At 40.8% G+C, this 12,922-nt stretch overlaps 1 protein-coding gene across 2 annotated transcripts in view; it reads left to right on the forward strand.

The window, feature by feature from the left end:
• Positions 1 to 5,658, forward strand: part of PTGES2 (prostaglandin E synthase 2) — a 74,869-nt gene extending 69,211 nt beyond the window's left edge. For both annotated transcript variants that reach the window (XM_033960592.1, XM_033960591.1), the window contains exon 7: positions 5,320 to 5,658. In XM_033960592.1, the coding sequence (XP_033816483.1) occupies positions 5,320 to 5,469 (150 nt within the window). In that variant the 3' untranslated portion in view covers positions 5,470 to 5,658. The remainder of the gene's footprint in view (positions 1 to 5,319) is intronic.
• Positions 5,659 to 12,922: the final 7,264 nt, after the last annotated feature.

Here is a 12,922-nt window from a genome sequence, read left to right on the forward strand (position 1 = left end):
GTAACTTGAGGATGTGGGGGTGGCACCCTCATGTCAGGACTCAAGGTAGTTTCCAGGCCCAGAGAGATCGTCTCCGTCCTGCCCATCTGAGGCGTCTCTAAAGGGCGAGTCACCGGCAATTGAAGGGCCTCCTGCATGTGCCGAAAGAACTCCTCTATAGGCCCCGAACCAAAGAGCTCTGCGAGGCTACAGCTGAACTCTTTCCATTTGGGCATCATTGTTGAGGTAATGTTAAGAAGAAATATTAGTCTGTAGTGAGCTCACCGACGCATAACGCTCAGCAAAGCTAGACCGCAGCCATCTTGGATCAGCCATCCGAAGATCTTTCTCTAGTTCGGCAGCTAGAACTTTGATTTATAAAATGACAATTGTACAGAATATTGTTTCTTTTTATATTTTAATAAAATAAGTTCAGTATAAAACTATTCGAGGTTTGTGTGGTCTGGCATCTCTGTCCTCTTTCCTTCCCTCCCTCAGGTGGTTTTTAGCATCTCTCTCCTCCTTTCCTCCACTCAGATCTGGTATCTGTCTCCCCAATCCAGCATGTACCTTTTTTCTTTATCCCGTCTTTCCATCCATTTCCCTTCAGCATCTGTTCCTCTCCACCCTTCAGCACCCTTCGCGTGGTCCAGCAGCCCTCTCCCTCCCTCCCGCTGTGGTCCGAGCATCTCCCTCCCTTCCCTTCACTGGCGATTTTTTTTATTTTCTCTGAACAAGCAGCTGAAGCCTTGAAGTCCCATGTGGCTGCCAGAAAGTTCTCCTCTGATGCAACTTCCTGCTTCCAGTTGTGTCAGAGAACTTTCCAGCAGCCACAAGTGACTTCAAGGCTCTGTGTGATTGTTCAGAGAAAATAAAAAATCACCAGCGAGGGGAAGGGAGGGAGGGAGATGCCCGGACAGTAGTGATAGCTAGGAAGGAGGGAGGAAGGGGGCTGCTGGACCACACGATCGGTGACCGTATGCGTTCCCTCCCTTAACTGTGGAGACAAGGCCATTCACCACTCCACAGGGCAGTGAATGGCCTTGTCCCGGTACCTGCAGCAACCACTTTTTTTCTCCCACCATTTCGGCGGGTTAGCCACGGGTAACAGCCACCATATCATTCTCTAGTTAGCAGTTAACAGTACGGTTTAGTTACTTTTGAGCAGAACTATTTATTTAAGCCTGTTGCTACAGGTGCCTCTACTTCACGTGTAGTGCGTGGCACTCCATGCTTGGGTACTAACTGTAGAGCAGAGATCTCAAAGTCCCTCTTTGAGGGCCGCAATCCAGTCGGGTTTTCAGGATTTCCCCAATGAAAATGCATTGAAAGCAGTGCATACACATAGATATTCATTGGGGAAATCCTGAAAACCCAACTGGATTGAGGCCCTCAAGGAGGGACTTTGAGACCCCTGCTGTAGAGCGAGCTAAACAGCCCAGTGAAGTACTATAGAGTACTGTTGCCTGATTCATGATTAAAATTGATTCACCGATTCAAATCGGTTCAATTTTTTTTTTTAATTGGCCTCCCGATTCGATGACCAACCCTTCCCCCCGTGCCTTCCTAAAGCAGGAGCGGCAGTGCTGCCTCTTGATGGCTGTCCACTGCTGCTGCCACTCCTGCTTTAGGGGGGAGGGTCAGTCGGGAAGTTCTGCATAGGCCTTTGCAGCGTCCTCCTGCTTCCCCCCTGGCCTCTGTTTTACCTTTAGCTAATACTGGCACTGATCAAGTGACCAGTGCCAGTTCCAGCATTTAAATCCCCCTTTTTTGCGCCATTTTCACTTTCGTTTTCATAGCGCTCAGCCGAACACACTGGTTCAGCTCTGCTCAAGGTAAGGATGCCTCCCCTGTATTATCTACCGGTCTCCCAGCTTTTATTTCTTGGCTTGGTTACCTTATTTTTTCTTTTCAGCATTATAGCTCAATGAACAGTGTTTTTCAACCGAGGTATTTATTTTCTGTGATGTCCCAGCGTATAGTTTTACCTTCTCTGGTTTACCTTGGGCTTCTTTATCCATTCTGGTACCGGCACCATTTTCTAATCAGCCTAACTCATTGTCCTGTCTGGTTTGTTTTTTCACGATGGTTGAGTTTTGTTTTTTTAGGTTTTTGATTTTGGCTCCATTCCCACTACGGCATCATCTTTCTTTCATTATATTCACTGCTTCATTTGGTCCGTTTAGCTTTCCTTCCGCTTAACGTATAATTGTTAACTCTGTTGTGCTCTGCTGGTTCATTCATTCCATATCTCACAATGTTTGTCTTTACAGTTTGTATTTTAAGGCTCATTCATATGCTGGTTTCCACTGTCTGGTTGTTTAATATTACGTTTTCCACAGACTGCATGGACATTTCATCTGGTCTTGTGTTTTATACACTTCAGATTCCTTTTTTACACCATGTACATTTGTGTTTTTCCAATTATGTATTTACATATGGCTTTATCTCATATTTCATATCATTTAATGCTGGCCATTGATTTTAGTATTGAGTTTGCTACACTTTACTGGTTAGAGGCTATAAAAGGGGTGAAGAGGCTATAAAATAAACCCACCAGGATGTTTGGGGAAAAACAAAACAAAACACCCAGGGCAGGAAAATTGAATCGAAAAATTGATTCAATAGGCTGAATTGAAATTTTTTTCCCTGAATCGGGCAGCACTACTATAGAGGCACAGTGAAAAATCCAGAGTGGATTCCTTCTACAGCATGTGGCTAAAGGGAAATAACCCTACTGTCTAGAATGTCTTGCCTATCTACTGGAAAAGAGCTTACCCAGGGTAAGTACATAATCTCTTTTTATTGCTGGGTGCTCAGACAACATATTGATAATATCTTTATGTGAATGAGAGCTGGAGCATTCATAGTGACAACACAACTCTGTGGAATAAGCAAAATTATCTTCAGTTTTATAAGAAAGTATAAAACAAACTATTTCTAGAGTTGTAAAGATTCTGGCTGGCTAGTGTGGGACCTCATATCAAATAATAAGTAGAAATTGATTGTAAAATGTGGTGTGGCAGGAGGAGAGAAGTTGCAGTGGGATACATGCTTTTTAAAAATTTGTCTGCTGTCAAATTTTTAATTATTATACTACTTGTTTTGCTGTGCACAATGATTTGTGCAGACAGCTAAGGAAGTAGTGAATTTTAATAATCTTTTATATATTTAAGTTATATTTGCATGGCTAGGCATAGTATATTCTGCAGTTAGAGTAAACGCATTCTCCAGTGACAGTAGGAAGCATCCACACAACTGGATGGCATTATCTTGTGATGGTGGCTCTCTGGAAGGTTCTGAGCATTATTTAAATCTCTGTTTCATCCCCCTTGGCTCTATTACCTGGATGCTGGCAACAGCAGACCTAATCATCTGTTTGGTGTTACTGAACATGAAGCAGTTCACTATGTAAAGAAAGAAAAAGTCTGAAACTCCATTGCCAGAAACAAGCTCTACCACATGACTTCCTTACAGGACTATCAGGGCAAGATCTATCTGTGACTTCATTTCTAAAGACCCTGGCTAAGGCACCCACAGGAAATGCCAAAAAGTTAAACACACTGGAGAGGACATCTGAAGGCTTCTGAAAAGATGGTAACCAGGACACACAGTACTTTCTTCCTCTTCTCCCTCAGTTGGAAAGAACTAAAAAATTAAGAAAAATAGTAAGAAGGCATGATGAAAAACACATGATTACTCACAGCCCATGTTGTCAGTAGCAGTGGCATAGACAACCAATTTTGGATGGCCTAGAGCTTAAGAGCAGAGGGTACCAAATTTTCTCTCTGCTTGTACCCACCCCCTCACTTTCCACCTCATCCTGCTCCCTCCCAATTTAATAAATACTTTAGCTAATGAGAATCCCCAAGGTCTGGCAGCTGAAACCTTCCTCTGATGGCAGCCATAACTCCCTTTTACTAAGCTTTGCAGACAGCAGAAACATCCATGAGCCACCAATGGCAATGCTCTATGCATGCTTAGTTGTTGGTGGTTCAGCATGTTAGAAAGAAGTTCTGGGCACCTTTTGGAGGAGATCCTCAGCTGGTGATGCTTGGGGATCCCTATCTGTTACAGCAAGGGTTAGGACCCAGATTGGAAAATAAAGGATCCCCTTTCTGCCCTACTTCCCCTCCGATTTCCCCACCTGCCAGTATTATCTCACCAATAGACCCTTGCCAAATACAGAACAAGGTATCACAAATTAGAAATAAAAATACATAGACAAAAAATTGAACGAACCCCAAGAAGTTAAACTCAGCATGTACTACAATGCTGGAAAAATCAAAAGGTAAATGCATTTCCTTTTCTAGTGAACACAATACAAGGACAGTTGCTATGTACATTTCCCAAAGCTAACGTATTTCAATTAATAAATTAAAAATAAAATGCCTTTTTCTAACTTTGTTTGGCCACTTTATGTTTCTATTATGTTGATTCCATGCCTCTCTTTTTTGCTTTCCTGTCTAGCCTCTGCTATTTCTCCTTCAGGTAGTTGCTGTTTGTCTTTTCTTCTCTTTCGTCTTGTTCCATTCCCTCGCTACTCATGCCTCTGACATATTGATCTTTCCTTTTTGATTCTTTCCTCTCTTCACTCTATCTACTCAAATTTCACTTTTTTTCTCATCCTCCTCCTCTTCACTTTTCAGCTATCTTTCAAGCTTCTATTTCCTTCTCCTCCTCCATGTCCATCTCTCCCCGTCTCCCTTGCACCTTTGCAGATCCAACATTTCTCCCTGTCCATCCCCCCATGTCCAACAATTCCTCCTCTCATTCTTAACTCTCTCCCCCAACCCCATCTCCTTTAACAAGCTTCTTGCTGGCAACAGCAAAACAGATGAATCCTGAAGAAGTACTGAGACAGGACCTGCACTGGTATTTAACAAGGGCAGTTTATAGTACAGTTCTATAATTGGGCATCTCCTTTTAGGTACCCTACTATCGTGGTGAACGCTTATTCTACAGCAGCATCTGAGCACCTGAATTCTATCATTTGTGTCTTTTATTCCAAATAATCCTGCTTTGCATGTTGGCAAATGCACTATTTTAAACTGCATTCAGTTTGCTATAATGCAGCAACTATTCCAACTGGGGGTGCTGGTGTGGGATGAAGGCTATTTTAAATACTTCTCATGCTAGAGCACAGCTGTCACAGGCTGCTGTTGCCTATTTGTGTGGATGCATTCCTCTGCTGTCTGTAGAAGAGCCCTTATACTGGTAAGAGCAACTTTGCATTTTTATATTATTTGTTTGTAAAGGTTCCAGCAAATATAAAAGGCAATGTATTTTGATTTCTTATATCTGTGCCTGAAGATATGCACTTATTTTCTCTTGTCACAGGCAGTTTTTGGTGTTCTTCGAGTGATGGAGGATTTGGAAGCCTTTGATGACTTGATGTCTCATAGCAAGCTCCAGCCCTGGTATATTAAAATGAGAAAAGTGATGCAGGAGGCTCCTGCCCTACACCGGGCACTACAGCAGCTACACTAGCTAGGCATTAAAATATTCTTTAACAATACTTGAGCCATGTAATTTTCTAATAGCAAGTTACTGAATTTTGCTTTACCGTGCAACATAATTCATTGAGCCTGCCCTCTCGTCACTAGGTCCTACATTTGGATATTACATCCTTGTCTATGGAGTGCGAAATGATCATTAGTTTATTTGATTTTTTTTTTTTTAATTATCTACAATAAATGTAAATGTTTGCCTAGTAAAAGTGTATTTTATTTGAAGGCTGGCAGGCACTACATAACACAACTGCCATTTTTCTCAGATTGAGCAGTGTTTCATTTTTAAAGCATTTCAGATAACAAAGGCTTCAGTTAATTAAAATGATTGCCCAACTTATTTCCTTTCCAAGCTCAGACAAAACCAATACACAGTCTTCTTGCCACATACAGTATACATTATTATCCTAGGACAAGCAGACAGTATATTCTCACATTTGGGTGAAGTCATCCATGGACCCTGGTATAGACAATGCAAAAGTGTACTGTTACTTTAATGATCAATACATTTTTATTGGTTTTCCAACAGCACACGTTTGTAAAGAGAACAATCAGGGCAACACATGTTGGTTCTTCAAAGCGGCCCCGAGAATAGCACAAAACTCCCAACCCAATCCCCAACCCTAGCCAGATTTCATATTTAACAAATAACTGTGAGTTCTAGGAAGCATATTGTCCCAAACAGGTGACCAAATCTGTAGGAAGTGCCTCCATGTTCCCAGTGAGGCTCTTTTCATATCCAATCTTCCCATGTGTAGTAAGGCATAGATCTAATTTTTCCACTCTGTCACAGAATGGGGGTACTCCTGTCTCCAGTTTCTCAAAATACATTTCCAGGCCATAAGAAACAACTTCTCAAGCAATCAATTGGTGGCATTCCTCGTGCCCAGAGATGTAGAATTAGAAAATAACAATATGACCGTGCAGGAGGGCAATCTCCTGTACAAAACCCAAGAAAGATAGGCCAAAATATGCAACCAGAAAAGCTGTATGGTATTACAAGTCAAAAACATAAGGTACAAAGATGTCTGTAGACAGTGACAGGGCAGTGCAAAAAAGGAGCAACTCCCACCTGAAATGCTTGCTGTGGAGCCACGTAAAGTCTCAAAATAAACTTATATTGTAATTCTTATAAGTTGGAGGATCTGGTGTAAGTTCTTAAATTATTTTACAAAAGCCATAGTGCCTCACCAGTAACCACTGGATCTCCTCCAGTTTCCGCATTCCAAGCTGTCACTCTGGTTAAAGTCAAAAGCCAAAACCAAAGTATCGGTTGCTAAAAGGAGATATTATCAGTTGCTAAAAGGAGATATTAGCCTTTGTGGTTCTGGACAATGAGAAAAGTTCCACCACTGAGTCCACAGCATCTTCATTCATGGACTCTTGGGCAAGAGACTGCAGATAATGTGGCATGCTTGGCCAGAAGCTAGCTAAGCTCGTGAGTCCAAATGGAGGTCCACCATTTATTGCAAGGACCCCACTTCTGTAACAATATCTTTGACATACACCAAGCCTTGGTTCTTCTAGGCATTAATTTAGTGTTTGGAAGAGTCCTGGGTCCAAGTTCAAATTACCCAGTAACAGAATCAAACCAGTGGACCTAGGAGACACCTGAAGTTGTTTACAAATCCAGCGCCAGGCCTGATGCATAGATTTTGAGATCAGGTGCCACTGTGCAGGCAGGATGTATTGCAGTACTTTAAAATGCAGATAATACAACAAGTGTGCCGGGGTGACAATCTGCTGTTTCAGTGCAAGGGGTGCATAAAATTGAGAGTCCTTAATCCAGTCCACCAGATGCCGCATCAAACATGCTACATTACAATATGCCTTCTGAATTCTGGCCATGCTAAGCCACCCCTACCAAAAGGGTGTCTATTTGTCAAATACAAGGAGAAGGTTTGTAGGACAAAGAGCCATTTAGGAAACAGCACCATTTTATAAAGCGTTATTCTCCTTCTCAAACTTAAGGGCAATTTGGACCACATGGTAAACAAATCCAAAGATTTGTGCAACAAGACTGTATAGATTATTGTAATACTTTATACCATGGCATAACTAATAAAGAAATAAGAAGGTTACAGATAATACAAAATACAGCAATAAAAATTATTACAAGTTCAAAAAAATACGACCACGTTACCCCACTCTTACAAGCTGCACATTGGCTACCAATTACACACAGAATAACTTATAAAATCATATTGCTAACTTTTACAATTCAACAAATCACACATGCCATTATTTTTGGATCGACTCTTGATACCATACTCTCCATTTAGAGCACTGAGATCGATACAACAAAATCTACTAACTATTCCCTCTCTAAAAATAATAGGGTCCAGGAGATCTACAATTTTTTCAGTCATAGCTCCTCAGTTGTGGAACAACTTACCACTGTACCTACGTAATGAATCATCTTTGGAAATATTCAAGTGTTCTTTAAAAAGCTTTCTATATAAAGATGCATTCAATATATACACAGCTTAACTTCCCAAACATAAAATTCCCAGATCTTAATGAATTTTATGTGATCCCATCCTTCATGTTCCTCCCTAAATGTTCCTTTTTTTTAAATTAAAGATTGTAATCCACCCCATTTACCCTTTATGTATCAGTTTGTGTTAGAATAGATTTAATCTGTATATAATGTCATATTTTGTCTACCCTTTTTTATTGTATCTATTGGAAAACTGTAATACACATTGAAATATATGATTTGGCGTAGATAACAAATCTTATTAAACTTGAAACTTGAAATTATAATTTTCTTTGTAGGCTTCAGTCACAATCACTGTAAGAGATATTCCCAAATAACACATCTTGTGATCAACTTTTTTGAAGGGAAAGAGAGAAGTCCAATTAGTGTAATCATACCCCCCCCCCATTGCAAGAGCCTCTGATTTATCAAGACAAAGTAAAACCAGTCATCCTGCCATGTTGCTGAACCACATCTAACACTCTCAGCATTGAGGGCTAGAGTTGGGAAACAGTAGGTCATCAGCAAATGTCCAAGGAGAGAATAAAGAACAGAGGGGACAGGGCATCCCTGCTTCGTACCTCAACCCAAGGTGAACATCCCAGATATGAAGCCATTCACCAAAACAGCTGACTTAGGCTGGTCAAAAATGCTGCGAAGGCTTCTGCAATGCAGTTGGAATTGATTTCTGCACCTTCTTATCTCTAGAGCCTTTGGGAGTATTCTGCGGTCTACTAGGTCTGTATAATTTTTTAAAAAAATATATTGTTTTACACATTATATACAAGCATTAAACTTGATTAAGCAACACGGAATTAAATCAACAGAGGAAAAACAAACAAAGTTTGTTAAAAAAGAAAAAAACCTTTTATCTTCTCTTTAGACCACAATATAGGAGAGAGATTTAATTTTAGGAGAACATTAAAGTAAACTAAAATTCCAAAGAAAGGCTATAAACTGAAAAATTCAAGCAAATCAATCTAATCAATCCTAACTCTAGAGATCATCTTCATATCCAAAAAGGTCTTCAGATGTGGTTGAAGAAAAACATTTCAACCCAAGAAATTTTATAATACATTTGCAAGTGTAAGCTAAAAGAAAGGAGGCTCCTATAGCTAGTGCCTCCTTCCTTAAAGTTAGAAACATTTTCCTTTTAAAAATTGTGTATTTTTTGTTACGTCAGGGTAAATCCATATCTTTTGCCCACAAAACAATGAGGCTGAATTATGAAAAACTGTTTAAGAATCAGATTTAAATCATTCTCAGAAACAAAAGAACATCTGATAGAGTCCTCCATTATCATAGTCAAATCTTAAAGCATATTTTCCTTTATCTGAGATCCTTTTTCTGAAGGTACCCCTGATTTTTTGAGAAAAAGGTATATAATAAACCCTATTTAAGGGAGGAATATTGGTCAAAGAAAACTTCAAATTTTCAACTTCTTAAAAAGCTCCATAGGGGATATAGCTTCAGATTTTGGAAAATTTGTAAATTCAGTCTCCTGTTGTAATTCTCAATACATTCTATCTTTTGATGTAACACTGTATTGCCTTTCACAAGTACAGAAGCTGTATCATGTTATTTAATGTCTTCCTTAATCTGTTAAATTTGTTTATTATCCTATTTGAACAAATCCAAAGATTGCGATATTAATTAGACCAACCCTGCTTACCAAAGTTGCTGTTGCTTGGGTTGATTATGACACTGTGTTATTCAATTGCTGAAGCACCTTCCAAATGGATTCCAGAGTTAGCTCCATGGGACAATCTTCGACTGCTTCTAATCCACGCCCTATCTCAGCAGACCACACCATGGGTCTGGCTTTGTTGCTTGAGGTTCCAGCTGCAGCATCTTCCGCATCAGGTGGGGTCTCCAGCAGACTTCTGTGCTCTGCTGGACACAGAGGAGATTGAATTGCTGGAAGAGATAGCGATGTTTCAGGCCCCAAGGTTAAGAAAGCTCCTCCTTCAGTTAAACCAGCAGGGCTACCATCTGGTCTTGTGCTTGAAAGTTTTGTTGCATAACGTTTGAAGGTCTGTTATACCAGCAAAGATGTCAAAAAAAGAGATTAGCAACGGCATCGCCTTCACATTGCTTTTACGTTTAGTATGAGGCATATTGTTCCTGAGGAAATACAGTATTCAATGTTGAGGAAAAACTCCAACAGCATTTTCACCTCAAAATGTGAACAGCAGGTCAGTCCGCCATCTTGAATCTCTCCTGTGGTCAATAGTCTGTATGGCTTTTGTGATGAGTATTGCTTGGATTGGTTGTAAGGATGCTTAGAAGGATATGTCTTTTTGTGAGAATAGTAGGGCAACTTCTGCCGAGCCTGATCTGCCATAACATCCTCAGTGGTATCAAGGATAGTGCAGTCCTCTTTCAGGGAGTCAATAATTTCCTTGACCTTGTCACCAAAAGGCGCATCATCTACCTTCAAGTGGATGTCTTGACCCAAGGCCGATGTCTTAAGCCATGCTATGTGCCTGGTGGAAATGGCTACTGCCGCCCCTCGAATGGCTGTATCATAAGTGTCATGAGAGGCTCTAATCATATTCATGGAACATTCCTTAAGGTATGCCATGAAGGGATCAAACAACGATTTCGATGCCAATGGAAGAGCATCAATTTGACTGCAAAGTGAATCCATTATAGTATATATGTATTCTGTATAATGAAATTCTGCTGCCGAGCATAGTACTCTGATACATCTTGCGACCCCTTGCTTCCATGAGCTTCATCTCTTTAGAAGGTGGAGCATTAGTCCTTTGATGTTTTAGCTTTTCGCATAGCAGAGTGGACAACTATGGACTGGTGAGACAACTGCGGCTTGCCATGGCCCCATGTATCTAACCCGATATTTAGCATCAAGATTTCTTTTTGCTGGTCTAGAGGAATATGGTGTCGACCAGATGGCTTTATGATTTTCAATGAGAACCTCGTGTCCGGCAGTGAAATTATTTCTTTCGGTACATTGAGGTATTTTTAAACCTTTAAACTGGTAGTCCTAGGATCTGGTTTGGCTGAAGTCACAAGTTGGAGGGCTTGAGCTATCTTCTGGAGAAAGTGGAATAAGAGACATCCTCCGGTCGTGAGGATCTGGTGGGTTCCAGGGGAGATGGGTCAGATGGAAGTTTTGGAGAGTCTCTCCCTAGGGGTGATGGAGACCGAGAAGCCTGTGCCGTAGATTGAAGACCTGGCTGCAGCCTCTATAGAAAATGTGGTGGAAACAGATCACAATATCCATAGCAAACATGGAGGAGAGGCCCAAGAGCTAGACTGAGGTGTCTGAAAAGTCACATGTAGCTGAAGAGTAGGTTGAGCCAACTGCTGTTGGTTTAGCAAAAATTATTTAAGCAAAGTTAAAAATTCTGTTGACATAGCAGTCAATGGAGTAGCCAAGGTATCAGAGGGTGGTAAATTGTGTGACTCTGACTGGTAATGATCAGAAAATTCAGACAGCTTATAGTGTTTTGCAGGAGAACAGTCTCGGTTTTTCAAAGTAGTGGAACTCTCAGGAGAAACAGTGACAGTTTTGGGGATGGAGATGAGCTGCCAGCATCCAGCTCCCAATGTTGAACGCAGAGCCTTGGCACCTCAGCAGTCGAGGGCATGGGGGGAGGGAAGGAGACAAATGACAGACCAGAGGAAAGGAAGAATGGAGGGAGAGAAAGGAAGAAGAGATGCCAGATAATGGAGGGGCGAGGGAAGGGAAACTAAGGAGACATATGCCAGACCAGAGGGAGAGGAGGTGCCAAAGCATGGAGGGAGAGAGATGCCAGGGTATAGGGGGAGGGAAGGGAAGGAGATAGAGATGCCAGACCATGGGGTGGAGTGGGAAGGAAGGAAATGAGAAGTGAGAGATGCCAGAGCAAAGGGGAGGGGGTTGAAACAGAAAAATGGAGAGGGGGTGAAGCTGAAATGAATCATGTACAAAGGAGAGAAGGGGCACAGGACAGACAGTTTATGGAAGGAGCATAGAAAGAGGGAAGATATCTTATGGAATGGGGAGAGGGCGGACAGTGGATGGGAGGGGCAGAGAGAGAGAGGGCAGACAGTGGTTGAACGGGGCTGATGCTGCATGGAGGACAGATGACAGATGCTGGCTAGAAAGAAGAGAGTGAAGACAAGATGATTAAAGCAGAAACAACAAAAGGTAGAAAAAAAGATTTTTTTGTTGCTTTAGAATAAAATAATATTGTAGTTGTATTGATAAAACTTTTATAAACAGAAAATAAGGTAATCTTTTTATTGGACTAATTTTAATACATTGTTTTTACTAACTTTTAGAGACCAAAACCCCCTTTTGAGGTCAGGACAGTATAATGTAACAGCAGTATACTATATTGACCTGAAGGAGGCTATGGCCTCTGAAAGTTAATTGAAAAATGGATTAGTCCAATAAAATGGTATATTCTTATTTTCAATTTTTGTTTTATTTCTATTTGTTAATTTGTAAAATGGTGATTTTTGTCAGTTTCTTCAAATGTGCATCTGCTATATTTATATTTTTCAGAGTATTAGGGGGCTATGTGTCATTGTTTCTGTGGTATTTCACTGGATGCAGTTTGGCTTCTTGGTGGTTCGGTTTAACCTTTATCTACATATTTCTATTTTTAGTTTGTGATTACTTATTTCATACTGGGTGAGGGTGTATTTGTGTTCTGTGTGTATGAAAGATATGGTTTTCTGTTAGTGTCGACTAACCTTGGTTGGCAAAATGCATTGGGCATGGTTCTTGGGAGCACCTTGAATAAACCTGATTTGAATCTCCTTATTTTCTGCCGATGCTTCTTTTGTTTCATGTTGGATTCTTTGATGAACTGCTTGCCTTGTTGTTTCGTTACAAGTTAACTTATATGGAGTGGAACATACCAGAGGAGTTACAGATTTTGTTGTTTATCCATACATATGGGTTACAGTTGGTTGACATAGTGAGGCAGTTGGGAGGTGT

This window comes from Geotrypetes seraphini, chromosome 10 (assembly GCF_902459505.1).
Source record: "Geotrypetes seraphini chromosome 10, aGeoSer1.1, whole genome shotgun sequence".
NCBI classification, from domain to species: Eukaryota; Metazoa; Chordata; class Amphibia; order Gymnophiona; family Dermophiidae; genus Geotrypetes; species Geotrypetes seraphini.